This window comes from Toxorhynchites rutilus, chromosome 2 (genome assembly GCF_029784135.1).
Source record: "Toxorhynchites rutilus septentrionalis strain SRP chromosome 2, ASM2978413v1, whole genome shotgun sequence".
Taxonomy (NCBI): Eukaryota; Metazoa; Arthropoda; class Insecta; order Diptera; family Culicidae; genus Toxorhynchites; species Toxorhynchites rutilus.
In genome coordinates this window covers 333,733,623-333,753,785 of record NC_073745.1, presented here as the reverse complement: position 1 = coordinate 333,753,785, position 20,163 = coordinate 333,733,623, and the positions used below count along the sequence as shown (strand labels likewise).

The 20,163-nt window shown below is 37.2% G+C and overlaps 1 protein-coding gene and 1 pseudogene across 1 annotated transcript in view; both read left to right on the top strand.

Moving 5' to 3' along the window:
- LOC129767118 (uncharacterized) overlaps nt 1-20,163 on the top strand; it is a 486,003-nt gene that overhangs the window by 270,786 nt on the left and 195,054 nt on the right. The window contains exon 3 of the mRNA XM_055767739.1: nt 4,351-4,501. Within this exon, the coding sequence (XP_055623714.1) occupies nt 4,351-4,501 (151 nt within the window). The remainder of the gene's footprint in view (nt 1-4,350; nt 4,502-20,163) is intronic.
- Nucleotides 8,051-8,180, top strand: LOC129772233 (U4 spliceosomal RNA; annotated as a pseudogene).

The window sequence follows — 20,163 nt, the reverse complement described above, 5'->3', positions numbered from 1 at the left end:
CTCTCTTCTCTCTTCTCTCTTCTCTCTTCTCTCTTCTCTCTTCTTTCTTCTCTCTACTTGTAATTCTCTACTCTCTACTCTTCATTTTGTATTCTTCAATCTTCACTTTCTACTCTCTACTCTTCGTTTTGTACTCTCTACTCTCTCCCCCTCTCTTTCACAGACACACATACACACACACACGCACGCACACTCACACATCACTGCTCCTCACTGTTAACATTCTCTCTCTGTTTTTGTATACATTCTCTTTGTTTATTTACACCGCACTTTTGGCGTTTTTATTTATAGCTAGATTTTTTTCCAATTATTTGATATTTTTTAATGGAAACATAAATTATCTCCTACATTTCATTGTTTAACCAACATTTTGTAGGACCTACAAAATGAATTGTAGAAAATTATTAATGTTTTCAACCAAAAATATCCAACAAATTAAAAAAAAACATCGGAACAAAATTATTTGGAAAATTCAAATATTTTTTTCTCGAAAACGTGCTTGGAAAAATTGCTATTGAATTACTCGTAAAATTTTAATGTGTAGATTATCGCAATTTACATTCATAATTTACGCACAAAAAATTTACGAGTTGAACATCATTTTTTCAGGGGTCCCCATACAAGAATACTGTGTATTCCAGAATCTGCAGAAGATAGAAAAATGACGTCTTCGATAGAAGTCCATATTTTAATGAGATTTAAAACAAAAATAGGATTAGTTGTAATTTTTTCAAAGAAAACATGAAAAAAAAATTGTTAGAAAATATTCTTCCTTGTAAAAGTGGCCATCTTCCGATGTATGGGTGACTCGTTGGAAATTGTAAGGGCTATTCACAATTTTTTTTAGAAACAACGTTTTTGAGAAAAAATAATTTCAGTTTTAAAATATTTTTTTTCGGTGTAAATTTTACAACTTTATACAACTCCAGTTGTATAGCATTTGATATCGAAGATCCCCGTACGATCGTTCATTCCCTTCTGCAATTTTGGCTGGTCTTCATTTAGATGAATGTGTCAGAGGGGACTCCAATATGGTCAGTTGAATGTTCTGGAATTCTAAATATTATATCGTTGGTATTATGATATTTGGGGATTTTTTAACATAAAGTATCATTTGGTTGATGTTCAGTCAGACCGGACTAAGTATCATGATTTAGAGTAAATCGAACTCAAACTTTGAAGCTGCGTAGTTTTAGTAGCTTCCAATCATACTCCCCAATTGTTTTTCTCCAGCTCTTAGTTCACAGCTCTTTGACAAGTTCGTGTAATTTATGATTACACAAAAAAGGCAAATCAAAAGAGTTTTACGACTGGCTATGTGTACTTGGTTCACTCTAACTGAACGAAAACATATTTTTCACAGAATTATTTCACTATGACTGAACAATTTGATGATGAGATCATATCACTCATTCAGTAGAATTTCCTCCACTAAACCTATACAAACAAACAAACCAATTTTATTGCTTGAAACAGTATTTTACTTGCCATAAATAATCGATTAGTAAGTATTTTCAAATATAATTTTTGATTTTCTGAAAAATATGTTTCAAAGTCAAACGGGTTAGGCTGATTATAAGAAAAGTGTAGTTAAAGTCAATGAAAGACCACAGTTGGATTTGAAATCGATCGTGAAAAGATTATTAATTACATTTTTTGTTCACTGGCACTTGGTCCACTCTGTCTGAGTAAGATATAGTGTTGAATCTAGTACTTATTTTTTGCCCACGCCATAGCTTGTGCTAGCTGGCGCGGTTTAGAAGAGATTTTTTATCTCGCCTTTCTGGCAACCCGACGACTGATAACGATTGTGATTAATACCGAGTCAACCGAACCGTATCAAGTTAGTTCCACTTTGTAAGCAGATCAGAGCAGTGATAAAGCTCGATAGGGAATTTTGTATCCTGTAAAAAAGTTATGTGCAGAGAAATAAAATACTTACCTGTTTGTACATACTCATCTGGAAGTTGCTGGAATTCGACATTCGTGCGCTGCTGTTTGTCTCCCTCGCTGTTCACCATTGCTGCTGCTGATGAAGACCCTGAAAAGGAAAAACGTTTCACCTACCTGCGTCTTCTGCTGCTACGAAGTGAGCTGTAAATAATAACACAACGTAGGACTACATTGGTAAGCGCCAACATATAGTAATATTTTCGATCAACTTTTCAATAACTATGGGTTGTCTGAAAAACATATACATTGTGTTTCAATATGAGTTACTTTTCTGGGTTCACTAAAGGACATAGGGAAGAATCTTCTGATGCGGAGAAATCCAACATTTCATTTGAAATCCTTCCATTTTATGGTTTTCAGAAAAAAACGTGGCTTTTTTCTAGTCGTTATGGTTGTATGCACTTGGTCGACTCTGACTGCATACCATTATCAGTTGTTGTTCAGTCTAAATAAATTTATGCCATAAACCTGCCTTTTTGCAACATTAGTGTGATCTGATAAAAGTAAAATGTAGGTTGAGAAATTCTTGATTTTGTTGCTACTATTAACTCATTTTTTCACTTAGTCACACCGACCATTTTATCCACTCATCAAATTTGCTCAAATGAGGAAACAACTTCTGTCCAAAAATTTTATTAACATTTCTCTCACCAGCTCGAAATAGATCGAATCGAAAAAAATACCCTTCGTTACATTTCAGAAATAGTCCTATACCTTATTTTGAAATGTTTGGAAAACGTCTCCATCGCATAATTAATTTGTCCGCCTTATCCGAACAACATTTCTCGTTAGCAACTTCTTCTCTCTAACAATTGGTGGCAATCCATAGAACAACAACTGCACCCAGCTCCCAACTCCCTCCCAATTCCGAAACTAACTCCCGAGGCGCTGAAACTCGTGATCTCCACTCTAATTGTTTCGTTCTCGTTTATTTACGATCGAAACCCGGCGACGGAACGCGCGAAGAATGGGATAAACAACAACAATCGCACAACAAAATGTCAACTGTGAATAGAGTAGTATTGCCGGGATGCTGGGTTCGGAGAGGGAGGGTCGACTGAGAAAGACCCCGGCGCAGTTTCAAATGGGAAGAATAGTTTTCGCCAAACAGCGCTAAAAATAACGAACCCTTCCAAAGCAAACTCGTGGAAAATTTGTTTGCATACACATGCTCGGGATGTTCGCGCTCACGGGGACTGCGGAAGATCGCAGGCTCCAGATTCCGGATGGCGGTTGCAGTGGATTAGTACCTGTGGCCGGGCGACAAGGTCGTAGAACTCTCCGCCACCGCAGATAGAGCTGCAGCAGCAGCAGCAGCAGTATGAAGTTATGTAACATCCGTAGCTTCTGTGAAAAATAAAAAGAACACAAAACAAACATAGAACTTCTTGGATTCTCCCAAGGTTTGTCGTGTAATTCTTTTTTTTTTCGTTCCGCTCGTTCGTGTTCTGTGAATTCTTGCGAATCCCGACATGAGATATCTCTCTATTCAAGTGATTATTTGCGTCGTTTCGACCATTGCTTTGCATAGTTGAAGTTCGTTGGTCGTTTGGTTATCGCCAGTGGGGACATAGACAACTGCAGAAATGTAACAAAGTAATTATTCGCTCCGCAGATAAAGGAGATATTTGGTACATTTTCCAAAGTGTGATCTTGCGTCAGGAAGAAGAAGCGAGAGTTGCTCCCTTGGAAAACTGAATAAGTAATCAAATTCCCTGTCTAATTAGTAAAAACTTTTTGTTTCTACTCCATCGTTTTCGCCATTGTCGTCGGGTGGCATTCAAATCTCATTCCGCATGCCACGAGTTTCGCTCGCGCCGTGAATTACACAATTGACGAATTGGGGCCATGCTGCGACTTGTTAGCAAACCCTTGTCGCATTCGGACCGCACCGCTAGCAATTTCCAAACCCCCATAAGCGGAGGGTACATTATGGTCACTACACCGCCACCGCCTTTCGCGTTTATGCTATACGAAATGTGCGCAAATTGAAATAATATTTTGCCATATCGCAGCGCGCCGCTCCAAATTCAATTGAGAGGCACTTAGCGCGCCGCGCATACAATGGCCACCGCGCGACTTGCATTACGCCACAATGGGGGTGGTCTTGTCTCTCCATCTCTTTCTCTCGAGGCAGGGGTTCTCACGTGTCCCTAGCCGTGAGTCATTAGTCTGGCTGGGGGTTGTTGACGATGGCTTAGAATTCGAATTAAATGCGTCATTCTAGAGAGGGGAGAGTCAAGCCTTCGAAACACGCATTCCAAAATCGGCGGAGGTCTCCGGAATCCAATTACAGCTTAGACAGCAAGCAAGCGGATCTATTCAATTGAACATTACCCGAACCTATGAATCTGTCAATAATGTCAATAAATGTTTTTTTTTCTCTTCTCGCTCCAGCTTGGGCTCCCTCGAAGCCACCCTTCCGCGTGAGATGGTGTCACGGCGTAAAATTTTGTCCCGTTCGCGGGACGATCTGAACCTTGACTCGACATTCATCGCCCAGGAGGAAGAGGAGGACGTTTGGTACAACAAGGACAAACTCTACAAGGTAGGTGCCGCAAGCTTCGATGATATTCCGATTCTTCTACAGAGTGATTTCGTATAACAAATTTAACTGATATGATCGTCATCCATTTCATCAAAATGCGAACAGAAAACAATTGTCGAAGAGCATTCTTTCGGTTGCAAACATTGTACTGACAAAAGTTTTAAATTAAAAAGCAAGTAACAAAACTTCTATTTCGTAAATTTGTCCTGCAACTTTTCATCAGGTTTTTTTTTAGGAAATCCTCCCTCCCTCCCTTCATGATCAGGGATTGTTAACGGGTTTTAACGTTACCGGTTTTACCGGTAATACCGGGTCATTTTCCATAATCGGTAATTTCGGTAAATTTTTACGCCATAAATAATATTTGCCTTTATGCCGCTTTGAAATATTACTCGTGAAATTGGTTGATGCCCTCGAACCAGTTCTGGTCGCTGTTGAGCTGCTATTGCGGAAGAAATGTACCCTGACGTCAGATTGCCATTTATGCTAGAATAGCTATCGGAGCAACTATAAGAAATTTCAAAGCAGCTGCTCGAAGCTTCGATTGGAAGGATTGTAGAAAGACGTTTCGTGTATGCAGATTTGTTCCCGTATATCGGCGATGGCCAAACGGTACTCCTCGATCTACCGTTCGCCTGCGTAGGTACTCCTAGGAGCCCTCCACCTGGTCTAGGATGGTGACACTATCCAAACGCAACTGATTAAGATGTAAAACTAGATATTTCTTCTTAAAAGTTTTCGTTCAAATATTTTTTCTCAGATTGTTATTTATTTAGGTATATCAACATGATTATTATATTTCTCAATTACCGAGAGGTATAAGAACTATCTGTCAGAAATATTGACCCCTATTATGTAAAGTAAATCGAACGGTCAATTGCATATTTTGAAACGAAATTTGGGATTTTTCTCCCAAAGCAAAATATCAGAAATGCAACAAATAAACCAAACAGCTCGATGAATTATACCGACACAAAATAAATTAGGAACCGATAATTATTTTTATTTTATAGAATAATTTATTATTGAGTTTTTATTAGGACGACCTATTTTTTCCTTTAATTAACCATCCTGTACTCGAGCATACGATCTCACAGACCGGGAATCAATAATTCTGTTCTGAAAAGGCTGAATAGTTCCAATCGTCATTTATATTGAAACTGAATGAAGCTGAAGAAAAAATATTTTCTGGAGATTGAATTATATATTTTTTTTTACTTAAATTAAATACCATCACGCCTAGAAAAACACAATAGCAAAATTACAGCCTGTGACACCGTGCGCGAATATACGGCCAAAATTTGCTACCCGGCCGGGTACCGAATAGTGGCTGGATATTACAACAAAAATTCTTATTAACATAAGATAAATCATAATAATCTATATATATATATATATATATATATATATATATATATATATATATATATATATATATATATATATATATATAAATGGAGTGATGTTTGTCTGTCTGTCTGATTCTTATAGACTCGGAAACTACTGAACCGATCGACATGAAAATTAGTATGTAGGGGTTTTTGGGGCCGGGGAAGGTTTTCGTGATATTTTGAGACCCCTCCCCCCTCTCTAAGGGGGGGGGCTGCCATACAAATGAAACATAAATTTCTGCATTACTCGGAAATTAACCAAGCAACCGAAACCAAAGTTGGCATGTGAAAGTTTTAGGGTGCAATAAATGTTTCTATGATGGTCAGACAGTCCTTCCCCCACTCAAAGGGGGGGCTGCCATACAAATGAAACACAAATTTCTGCATTACTCGAGAATTAATCAAGCAAATGAAACCAAATTTGGCATGTGGAGGTTTTAGGATGCAATAAATGTTTCTATGGTGATAAGATACCCCTTCCCCCTCTCTTAGACGGGGCTGCCATACAAATGAAACACAAATTTTTGCATTACCCGAGAATTAATCAAGCAAATTAAACCAAATTAGGCATATGGAAACTTTAGGGTGCAATGAATGTTTCTATGGTGGTTAGATACCCCTCCCCCTCTCTTAGGGGTGGCTGCCATACAAATAAAACACAAATTTCTGCATTACTCGAGAATTAATCAAGTAAATGGGCGGGACGAAGTTTGCCGGGTTAGCTAGTATCATATAAATCATAATAAACAAACAAAATCTTTCGCAAGTAAATAAGGTGTGATTACTGACATGTCAGAAATGTTATTATGTTATTAATGTGTTATAATTTTATTATATATTAAATATTAATTTTTATCAACTCATAACAGTGCTCAAAATTAACCAGTGGTAAATTATGATGAATAATGATGATGATGAAATAATGAATTTCTAGCAGAACACCGAAGTGAAATCGGTGTTCTTTGGGCGGTCTCGTCTCTGTCCAGAAACTTTTTTGATGCAACAACATGCAAAATTACCCCGAATATATAAAAGCTGTAATAAAAGTATAAAAGCTATAATAAAATATATAAAAGCGAAATACTTCAACCGGTGGTCGCCGGTCATAATAACTTAGATTTGATTTGTAGTGAAGTAAGTGTACCCCCTCTCAGATTACCATCTCTGAAGACAACTGAAGTACAACTTACAAAATTCTCAATATTATGATATAAAATCATCATCAGGAAAAAAAACTGTTCCAGATTCCTTGATACACTATTAAATAGGATATTTATTTTGAACGAAAAATTTCATATTCGTTCATAATTGTTATTTAAAAATGTGTTTATTTATTTCTAAAATTTAACACTTCATTTGCCTCATATTCGCCTGTCATTTCTCTTAGTCGTGTGTAAGCTTATAAAGGGCTGATGCTCGAGGCTGGCTGGATATTTGTTATCCGGTATCCGGCCAAACTACTATCCATTTCATCACTAGTTAAAACTTTGTTTTATTGTCTTATACTACATTCAATTTCTAGTGACTTTTTGACACAGTCAACGTTGGTAGACCGCAGCCTAACATTTGAACAATTAGTCGTCCATAATGCCCAAAAGTTGGGCCACCCCTATCGCATATGAATAATTATTCTGCTCGTGAATGTGACACAATTAATTATTACATTGGCGCCTTCTATCAAACGTCACGAACTGCATTGTTCAAGCAGGCATTTTAAATTATTCCTGACTAGATCAAATTTGACGATGATGATATTGATTCAGTAGCTGGACAACAGGAGGAAAAAATCCACTGGACGATGCGAAACCTGCAGTTGAGCATCAAGGAAAAAGGTATGTTTTCACCGGTGATTTACCGGTTTTACCGGTAATGAAATTTTCATTACCGAATAACCGGTTATTGAAATTTTGGCACGGTAATGCAATCCCTATTTGTGATCAATATGCTCCAAAAATATATTTATAAAGAAATCTCAAAGTCTTGGCGACGAAAAATAATCATGAACAGCATATTATTTGCAGCAAAATAATATTTCAATGTGATCAATTCAAAGTACAATAAAAGAAAATGGTGCAAACTCTCCACTGCGTAGTCGGTTTTTTCGAATTGTCCTATTTTTCTTCAATGTTCTCCAATTTATTCTATCATTCTAATCTGGATTTCCAAGCTTTGATATCGTAACCAATGAGGTTTGACCGAGGTGCGATTATTGCTAGTTGAAAAATCAAGAGCCAAAGAAAATACGCTGTTTATTGCTGAGCTGCAAAAATATAAAAAAAATCCCTTTTTTTTGTTAGTTTCATTCACAAAATCTTATTATCTGTTGCCTTATTCACTCGTGGGCCCAACAAAAATTCTACTCTTTTTATTCTCCTTTTTTCTAAACTGGTTTTGTAACCTCTGAAACGGTATCTCAAATGTGTTTTGGGTCAATCGAAAGTCTTAAATGCTTCGTAAATTAATTGATGAGATCAGAACACAAAGATCTTAAAAACTTAGTTACAGATTGAAGGGTAGCCAAAAACCGATTATTGACGAATTTCATGCCAACTCGACTAATCGACATTGGTAGTACCATCTCAGATTTCAGTGGAACGTTGTGGATGGCAGCATATTTTTTTCAAATTCAAATTTATTTTTCCTCAAAAACGTAATTTTTTAAAATTCACAAAAAATATAAGTTGTCTACACAATAACCAACAAGTCATCCATAAATCGGAAGATGGGAACTACTACAGGGAAGTTTTTGCAAACGATGTTTTTTATGCATAATCTTTCGAAAAAAACACAATAAAAAACTTATTGTTTGTTCCCAGTATTTCAAAAAAACAACATCAAGTTCAATTGTCCCATGTTGATATTCTAGGTATAACTGTCCCACCGTGAATTTTTAAACCCGTAATCAAGCACATTTCATCAAACAATAGTTTACTGTTTATAAAAAACCCGATGTCTTGCTAACTTGAAATGCCTAAAACTTCTGGAAGACAAATATGCCAGAAAACTTTGATTGCGTTTTTTCTCAGTTGTTGGTTTTGAAACATGGGACAACTATGCGTAGAACGGCAGTATAGCTTTTGAAATACATGAAATATATTGAGATATTCGGCATGGAGACTCATGAATGATTTACTCGTAGCATATCTGTTACGAGTAAACACATGTTATGTGGATTGACATGTTCGTGACATGATAAACAGAAAATAAATAGATTTTGTTTATATATTTTAAATTCAAATTTGAATGATCTTTCATATTTCAAACAGTGTCGAGGTCTTATAGTTTTTGAGTGTTGTTTTTTTTATAATTCCGGTTTTTCTAACATTTCCAGAAAAAAGTTGTAACTGAAATACTATGATAACAAACAAATTTTGGACAAAGAATGAAATGTAGTATTATTTTTAAATTTTCATATTAAAATACCAAAAAATATTTGAAAAAAATTACACCGAGAAAAAAAATATATTTTGAATATTAAAATTCATTTTAAAAAAAAAAAGGATTTTTTTAAATTCTGAAAAATATTCATGTGAATAGCTGATACAATAACCAACAAGTCATCCATACATCGATAGAGGAGCGTTAATACTGTTTTTGGGAATTAAAAAAAATATTTTTTATTTTGAGAAAATAGAATTTTAATATTTAGAATTTTTTTTTTTGGTCTCAATTTTTAAATTTTGTTCAATATTTTAAAGAAAGTTTGAACAATTTGTTAAATTTTTTTCATCACTTCATCAGATTTTTGTTATTTTTCATACAAAAACTTCTTGTTGTGTTTTTCAAAAAGTAGTCATTTTTTGAGATTTCACTCACAACGTTTCATTGCAATCTGAGATTTGGGATCCTAACTCTCTTTTTCAGTGGATAGCGCTCTAAAAAGTTATTTGGGAACCCCTAAAATGTGAGTGGGATTTATAAGAAGTGTAATGTAATTGGAAAATAATCCATAAAACGGACGCTCATTTTCTTCTTGTGTTGTATTAAAAATCATCCATTCCTCAAACTTCACTGGTATATTTTTCGTTCATTTTTTCTTAGAATGATAATCAACACTATTCTGTTTCAAGAATAATTCTGAAGAGTTTTGGTTTCTGATTCTAAAGTAATGATGATTACTGAAATACAAACATTTGGCAATTGGAATTAAGTAAAACATATGATTGAATATTAAATAAAAAATTCAAGCTGTCGACCAAAATCACACATTTGGGACGCAGTTTACTAGGGATGGGATACTAAATACGCATACGAAAAGGAAAATATATACTAAGCTTGAGCACTGTTAGTTTTTTTAGTAGATCTTTTTTTGATATTTTTTAAAAGAACCCTAACGTACTTTTCAATTTCTTGCACGCCATTCTCAATAGCTTCGAGAAATATTATCAAAAAAACTTTTCATCAAAAATTGTTGTACAGGGCGGACCCGCCGATTATATACAGTCTCCGATTTTTTTTCGCTGTATATAATCGAGTCAAAACAATTTTTTTTATTCGTGTTTCATTCCTATATATGCCAATATATTTCAATTTAACAGAAGTAATTAATTTTCCCTCAAAGTCAGAAAACACCTTTCTAACATGAAAAAAATAATTTATCCAGAATCTCTCAGAAGGTGATAGACGATCATACGCATATGTTCGAATTTCAACAATGACAAAGTTATAGAACTTTCCTTTTGTTTCGGAATCTGTTGCCTCAAACTGGCTCTACATTAAAAATTCTTCTACGGAAAACAATTTTGCTGCTTCCATTTGATAGATGAGAAATTTAGTACAGGATATAATAGTGGAACATCTAAATTGGTCGATTGAAATAACACTTTGGAAGTAAAAACTTAAAAGTTAGTAATTTTTTATGTATTATTATTAGTTTTATCCTAAAATTTCTTATTAAACTTGATTGTTTCTATCGATTAAATTAAAGCTCTCTAATCGCTCTACAATTTGTTCTTTGACACCCAACTTCTGTCTTTTTAAATTCCGCTGCAATATCGATATAAACAATTCCTGGTGGAAAATCAAGCAAAATCTTCAAAAATCACAATTTTTACTCCACAGTACAAATAATAGCCACTTAAATTCCATCTTAACGTTGAAAAGATACATTTTTCCTTGTAATAAGTCATATTTGAAATGCAAAAAAAAAATTCATACTGTACATAATTGAGTCCAAAATTGTATATGATCTAGAATTGGGCGATCTTGGATCGATTTTCAGAAGATCGATCTTTTCCATTTCGATTTTCGATTTTATGGATCGATTCATTGTACCCCAAAAAATCGTGAAGATCGATCTTTTTTCTTCGATTTTTTTCGATCTTAGAGTTTTGTTTTTCAATGTACATCAATTTTAATCTCACCACCTGACAATTTATGTATCAACATTTGGATAGCTTCAACATATATGTCAAATTAGTGATAGTGAATATGATTAGGCGATCTTGGATCGATATTTAGAAGACCGATCTCTTCCTTTCCGATTTCCGACTTTCGAATCGATTCTACTCCAAAAAAATCGCGAGAATAAATCATTTCTTTGCTATTTTTCCGATCTCTCTGATCGTAAAAAAAAATTGTAAATTTGTTTTTCAGTGAACATTGATTCTCACCAAAAACCACTCGACAAAGTTCATAAACATTGGATCTCTTTCAAGGTTGTCAATTTAGTGGTCGTAAATTTGGGAGAAGCAGTTTTGTAGGTTTGGTCGTTACAAAACAAGTGGTCACAAGTTATGCTTACACCATCACATTCACTAGGCTGACAGTTAAAATTTTGACGAGATTGGATGGTGACATCAGGTCCAGCTGAAGCGTTCTTTTCTAGAACTGGGACTACTAACAAGATTTCGATACAATGCTAGGCGTATGATACGATTGGATTCAACGGGAAAATTGTCAGCGGAGTTCTAGATGAATATCGATTGTTGAATTACTAATAATTTTCAAATAATTTATTAAATTAAATAATTCCATGACGGTTCAAGATGAATGCCCTAGAAAATACTTTTTTTTCTGGGCTTTCGAGTTATTTTTGTAACCCTCATTCTGAGAATCAAGCTGAAATGCCTTCGATGTTTGTTCATTTCATGTTAAAAGAAAAGACAATACTTATATAGAACAAGTGAATAAATTGGAAAAAGGCATTCGATTTTTCAAAGATCGATTCTTTGATACCGATTTAATCAGTGAATCGATCCCTGCGCCGTTTAGAAAAACGATCCATCCAGCTCGATCTTTTTCTGAAGATCGCTCAATCCTTGTATAAACAAATTTTTGGGAGATTTAGAGATTCAGTACTACTCTGAAGAACCCCAAACCTTATCTCCAGCGCTATGGAAAATATTGTATACTAGCTGACCCGGCAAACTTCGTCCCGCCCAAATTTTGTTTTTGTTATCAATACCTTCAAACATTCACGTTTTCTTATTAAGCGCAAGTTCATGAGTCCAATCGCAGAACTGTTTATTGATTGATCATCTAATTGACCCCGTTGAATTTACCTTTTACTAAAAAAAAATTGCTAGTACTTCTACCAAAACATATCATTATAATATCAGATTATTTTCAGAAACAATTCTCGTTCAATTTTTTTCAATCACTTGCAAATAACATATTTCTCCGTTACATGGAATAATCTCAATATACCTAATTTGGTTTCATTTACTTGATTAATTCTCGAGTAATGCAGAAATGCGTGTTTCATTTGTATGGCAGCCCCCCCTGAGAGAGGGGGAAGGAGTATCTTAACACCATAGAATCATTTATTGCACCCTAAAACCTCCACATGCCTAATTTGGTTTCATTTGCTTGATTGATTCTCGAGTAAAACAGAAATTTGTGTTTCATTTGTAAAAAACAATATTAGATACACGTACTTCCAAATGAAAATTAAGTTTTAATGGATCAAATAATTTTAAAAAAATCAAAATTGCTTTGATTTTAAAATTTTCAATTTTGATAGATTTTTTTATAATGTATCGCGGTACACCATAGTAGATGCACTTTGATTATTTTCTAAAATTTCCATTCCCCGGCCTCTTGAGAATGGAGGGAAAAAAGGAAAACACCGTTTTTCATTATAGCTCTTATAGTGAGCCATATAGGGATTCAGAAAAATTACGTAATTTTCTAAAGTGGTACCGTATACAACAATTTCCATAGCTCTGGTAATAATCTCCGAGGGCGCTTCTTACGAACACATGTATGCAATACAATTTTAGATTTCAGGAAAATAAAAAAATATTAGAAAATTTAAAAGATATAAATTAAAACATAGTTTTTTCTAACTCTTTATAAATGAAAATGACTCGGTGTCCGTTCCTCGAGATTTCATTCGAGATGGATTTGAACATCAGTCAAAAAAATGTAGCTTCGGGGTGAAATTGATCAATCTATGTTTTTCAGGATTTTCTAGTATTATATGCATAAACATGTATAGAAAATCAATTATTTCTTCATCTACGGCCATTTCAATGATAATTCAAGGGTTTGAGGTGACAAAAACCTGATTCAATCCACTTAAAGGTGTCGTCATGCCTTTCCATAACTCGATTTGAACACTGATCTTCAGGTCATCCGGAGACCATTCGGGTTATCCTAATGTGGCCAAAAACTCTTGAAATGGTCACCAAAGAGCTAGTTTTGACAAACCAAGACGTTCGATATGTCGCATGATGGGATTCTGTTCTGATCATTCGTGGTGCTTTTTTGTTAAATAGTTTTTTCTCAATTGTTTGAATAGTAATTACAAGTATTTGATTACTTATTCAACTCATCAAGTATCAGCTAGAAGTGAATTAATATGTTTAGCGTCTATAAATATTGTTTTGATTTGTTGAAAATATGTTTTTTTTTACCATAGTGAAAAATGGAAATGAAAATGCTATTCAGAAAAATGTTAATTTTCATGCAATTTAATAGGAGATTCGTTGAGAACCATTGACAAAAAGAACCTTTGGATGATTACTGAACATATCAGATTAAAAAAGTTTTAAATTAAATTGCAGAATACCTCTGAAAATTTGGGTTTGTTTTCAGTAATACGTTTGATCAATTTCACCACGGCGCTACAAAATAGTGGATTGAAAATTTTCTCAAACCCATCAATGTGGGTATCAAACGAAAGGGCTTGGCTAGTAGAATACAATTATTGATGAAAAATGTAAATCCAAGATGGCGGCCGCTACAAAATGGCGGATTACATATTCCCTCAGAACCCCATCAATATGGGTATCAAACGAAAGAGATCGACCACTAGAACACGGTTATTTATGAAAAATGCAAATCCAAAATTTTTAAGAAATATACTAATGATACAGATAATGTACTAAGAACTTAAAAAAATAAATAAGTAAAAAACACTTTTCAAGTTCAACGGTTTCATTGTGATTAAACATAATAATGATACAGATGATGTACTTAAAGCTAGAAAATAATAAGGCAAGTAGCAGTTTTGTAGTGACCACACTCCTTTCTTCATTAATCTAGGGCATTGATAAGACTTAAATAAAATCGAGGGATATGTAATGAAACATTTAACTGTGGAAAATGGAAATCTGACGTGGCTCAATTTGAATTTGTGTTCAAATAGTCAACCCCTTCATTTGATACACATATTGATGCAGTTTTGAAAAAAAAAATATTTTTTTCAAAACATTTTGTGCTGGCGGCCATTTTGGATTTGCATTTTTCATGACTGTTTTACTATATTTTACTAGTCAATCTCTTTCGTTTGATACTCATATTGATGGGGTTCTGAGAAAATATGTTATCCACCATTTTGTTGCGTCCGCCATCTTGGATTTACATTTTTCATCAATAATTGTATTCTACTAATCAAGCCATTTCATTTGATACCCATATTGATAAGGTTTGGAAAAACATGTATATGGCGCCATTTCGGATTTGAATTTCTCATGAATAACTGTGTTCTACTAGTCAAGCCCTTTCGTTCGATACCCATATTGATGGGGTTTAGAGAAAATATTAAATCCGCCATTTTGTAGCGGCCGCCATTTTGGATTTTCAAGATCATGGAATACGCACTTTTATAATGACTGCGAAGATAAAGATGTGTTCCAAATTTCAGATCAATCGGTCAACAGGAAGGGGGTTAAATATCTATAATTGTAGGACAGCGCTACAGACAAAGTTACAAAGTTACCCACGTACATACGGGTCATATAATCGACCCCGTGCTGTATACCAAAGAGTTTTGGGGTTTCCCGGGTCGAAAATCTTTGCTCCACACTCCATACTCCATACCAAGTCTTCTAACATACCCTTATGCAACTCCTTCAATGAGAAATTTAATCGTTAACTTTTGTCCGTCCGGATTTGAAAGCGTTTTCTGAATGTGCTTTTTATTCCGGACATGGGTTTGTGAAATTCACATTGATTTTTGATTTTTTACATTTTTTTTGTTAACTGCTTGGTACTATGTTTGACACTGAACTAAATTGACACAATAGTAACTATCAGTCACATTAATTCAACATGCAAAAAATGTCATGGTTTGGGCATGATATTGAATGTAATGAAAAAGTGTCCGGATAAAAAAGCGTCCGGATTAAGAAGCATCACTGTATATTCTATGGTGAACCACAAAGGGGTTAAAAAAATAGTTGAAATTTTTTATTTGGTACCCTACGAAATATTTTCCTTAGAGCTGGTGATCTGGTTTGGGGGCTCTTTTCACTTCTATACCCAGTCAAACTCAAAAATTGGAGCCTCTTTCTTACTAAATCATACTCTACCAAATATAATAACTCGCACTTGGTTACGGTTCAACGCAAGAAGCGATCGAAAACATTGTAAGTGGCAATAAAGGGTGTGTCACATCAAATTGCATCACGGAAAAAACGCTGTAGAAATTTAATTTTTAGGAATTATATCTTCAGCTTTCGCTTATAATCAGATAAGAGTGTATAGATCACGTTGGCCATGCTTCACTGTCAATTTTTCGTAAATTTGGAAAAATGTCGTCGAACGAAAAAGAGCGTCGTGAATTAATCCTGCGCACTCATTTCGAGAATCCGGAGTTGTCACATCGGGACATCGGTAAGATGCTGGGAATCGTCCAATCCACGGTCAGCAGAGTACTAAAACGATACTTCGAGAACCTAACCATCGACCGGAAGGTGAAGAACGGCAAAAATGGATGCTCCGTCAGTGGAAAAGATCACAAGCGCGTAGTTAAGCAGTTTAGACGTGATCCGAGAAGTTCGGTCCGGGATGTCGCCAATAAGCTGAATTTGTCAAGTTCATTCGTCCAGCGGACCAAGCAGCGGGAGGGCCTGCATACATACAAGGTTCAGAAGGCTCCTAACCGCAACGAAAGGCAAAACATGGTGGGGAAGACGCGAGCCCGGAAGCTGTACACCGAAATGCTGACGAAGCCGCATTGCCTGGTAATGGACGACGAAACCTACGTCAAAGCGGACTTTCGTCAGCTGCCGGGCCTGTTGTTCTTCTCCGCAGAGGACAAATTCAGCGTTCCGGAGGAGATTCGCAAGCAGAAACTATCCAAGTTTGCCAAAAAGTACATGGTGTGGCAAGCGATCTGCTCTTGCGGAAAGCGGAGCGCCCCCTTCGTGATGACCGGCACGGTAAACGGGCAGGTTTACCTTAAGGAGTGCCTACAGATGCGCTTACTACCACTATTGAAGCAGCACGAGGGCCCGACCATCTTCTGGCCGGATCTCCCTTCGTGCCACTATTCAAAGGACGTGTTGGAGTGGTACGAAGCCAACGGGGTCACCTTCGTGCCAAAGGAAATGAACCCGCCCAACGCGCCGGAGCTTCGCCCAATAGAGAAATATTGGGCGATTATGGAGCAGGCCCTCCGGAAAAACCCAAAAGTTGTCAAATCGGAGGCGGACTTCAAGAGAAAATGGATTTCTGTTCAAAAAAAACTACAACCTGACGTTGTACAGAACCTTATGGACGGGGTAAAGAGGAAGGTGCGAGCATACGGGCTTGGGCTCGAAGTATGAATAAAAAGAAAATGCCAAAAGTTGTTTAATAGTTTTTATTTTACTGTCTAAAATTTTCAAAAGGATCGGTCTACTGGGCGAGTTTCTACAGCGTTTTTTCCGTGATGCAATTTGATGTGACACATAATAATATAGGATTTAAATTCACGCTTCGCAAATTTCTCAACCGATTTCAGGTGACTTCTCACATTTTCCGCTCACTGAGCGCCTAGATGATTCTGCCACCCGATAGGTTTATAGGGGACACGACGTTGATAAAGTATCGTGTAATTATCGCGTCGAAGGGCTGCCGCAAAGCGCTTGGGAAAGATCATCATCGGGTTCAGTCCATTGAAGACGACGACTACGATTAATGAGCCTGTGCTAGAGACAGAGAGATCTGCCTGGTCGGATCCGTGCGAAGCTATCCAAACAGCGGGTGGCTAAAAAGTTAGTCATAAAAGCCGCCGTTTAATGTATCTCTCCTCTTCGTGTTTACTGACAAACCACACGATGAGATGATGCTGTTGGCTAACGGTGGTTAGCGTAATCTGAAAAGTCATTCAGCTAGTCAGCGAAGGGAGGGGCACGAAGATGTGCACTTTGCTTAGAGTTTAGTAGGGAACTCGGACAAAGAGCGGATCAAAACGAAAGAATGAAAACGAAATCTTGGAATTTATCCCAGCGAAGCGTGTATTGCGATGGGCATGGTGATTTTATAATTTTTGGAATGCTTGGAATTCCATAAAAAATGTAAAAATAATTAATCTCGTTAATGCCGTTAGGGCACAACGGTGTTTGATATGACACCATACATGAAAACACCTAACGAGAAGGAAAAACATTCGTCGGATGATTTATTGAAATTCCGTGCGGTCGATAAAACTTTCTTTTCGGAATTCCGGAACCCCTTGAGTCGAATATCAACGATGGGCGTCACCGAAAACCGCCATTAACTTTCTTCTCATCAGAGTGCGTGTGTGCATGCGTGTTTGTTATGCTGCTTGTTATTGTGGGCCAGTCGGTGGGGATAATTAACGATTTCGTAACCTTTTCCAGGGCGACTCGTCTCTGAGAAGAAAGAGAGACAGAGAAGAATCCATTATTCGCTCGAGGTCGTTGAAGTCACTCACCGCGGAACGAACCGAACGAAACCCACTGCCGCAAATGTCAGCGCTTCCGAGGCCTGGTAACCTTCAAGATTATGTAAATTTTCCGCCGCCACTAGGGTTGGGAAGCAAACGCAGGCGCGCTGCGCGGTGACTCCACCTTGTGGGAGAGCACGAAACAATCGAATTGGCGGCAAGCGAGCAACAAGCGACGAACCCCGATGATGATTATTTCATATTTTTTGCCGTGACGTTTCGCAGCAGCAGCAGAAATACCACCTCCCGGGGAGGCGTTAGAGAGCTTCGGGTGACGCTTCGTTTAGGTGGATGTGATGCGATCCGTTCTACCTCGATTCTAAAAGTCAACCTCCATGAATGCCTCCATTTTAAGAGCATTTGCAAATGTCATCTCCGAGCGCAGAGGGAGTGGAACTTTGGGCCGCTGGAAATGGAAATGGAAATAGAAGAAGTGAACGACGGATGCTCGCGCGCGGGGGTGGAACTGGAGCGAGACGGAGAACGCTCATAAGTCACAGTGATCAGGCGCAGGCACAGGCGCGCGCTCACGTCAGCCAGTGACTAAATGTCAGTAGGGCAAATGTTTGTGCAACATGCGAAATCAAGAAACGTCGAGGTGTGATTGCCGCTCAGAGAACAGGTTTACGGCAGAACCGAAGATCGTCGGCATGGGATGGTTTGGATGGCACGCTTTAGAAGACTTCATCAAGTTGCTCTGGTTGGGAAAGATTCTTACCCGTCTAGAGTTCTAGCGGAGCATTCCGTTGTGCCGTAATGCTCCCATCGCCTCGAGGCACACCGAGATTATTTCAATATCATCCTCGTGGAGAATCGAAGAAAATAAACACGCCGGAGGCGAAGCAAAAACCACGTAATTACGGCATAATTGAAAGTGAAATCTACGGCGGTGAGTCGGCGTCGAGAGGATCGAGGCTGCGAAGCTCGCGAGGCGCCGCGATACGTATGAAAGTGAAACCGGTGCTACGGCTTCAGCTATTACCACCATTGCTCAGTCTGCCTGTCCTGGTGGTTGTTGTTATTGTAACGACGAGTGTTGTGAGGTTCTCTGTTTTCAGGGACATCCACAGCTGCTTCTCTCGCCAGTGGGCATAACAATGTTACAGCCGAGAGAGCGCATGGATGGGCGCGCGCGCACTCGTTAAATGTCAATAGCATCGCTGGAGTGAATCTTTAATTTGTCGAGCTTTTTAGTGTCACAGATCGTAATATGAACGGGTTTCTTTGTCAGCGTGGAACATCCGTTATTGGATATTCAAATTCTCGCAACCGTAGCAGTAGAAGGGATATGTTGTTTCAACGCACAGTCATTACCAAAGGTGAGACGTTATTAATGGAATGTGTTGAGATAATTCTCACCGCACCACACGAATGTAACCCGCTGTGGGGGAGGTGGCCCGCGGAGGCCAGCCCTACTTGCGAAAATTGCGATGGCTAAAGTGCGCCGGCGCCATGGGAATGAATTATTTCCCAGATTGCTGGGAATCGCAGCAGGAGCTCGAAACGGTCAAATACTACCGCTATGAGAAGCCACCGGATACTGCAAGGTCGTACTGTGGAAAGGCCATGATTCCAAACAAGTATAGAACATGCTTGATATTATTTAAAATATCGCAAAGGCATCCCTTTGAGACGCTGCTGGCGCAGGATGAATCATTTCCAGCTGTTAATTGATTCCATCGCATTTGCTTTCTGTTCCCGACTCCATAAAGTTGATTGTGAAAAAAAATACATTTATTTAAAAATCTTTCATGGGGCATTATCCCTTTTCTACAAATCATTGACAGAAAGACAATGAGGCTTACCAAACGTACCGTTTTTAACGGGACAGTACCGTTTTCGATTGTCCGATCTTTTCATCAACTTGTACCGTATTTTGAGTATAAAGAAAAAATATATATTTCTTTATCATTATTTTCAATAACACAGTGCTGCAAAAACTCAACTTTTTTTGGGTATATATGGGTTTTTATGAGCTTCGGCACAAATCTGGATGTCCTTGGGTTTGAGCTCACTTTACCTTAATCCGTTACACCATTTTGAATTTTTGAAAAATCTGATTTGATTTCTTTACCTATGGTAATATAAATCATAATTCTATGGTTTGAGGATACCCAATCTGATTGCATCCATCTTTCTCACATCTCGAT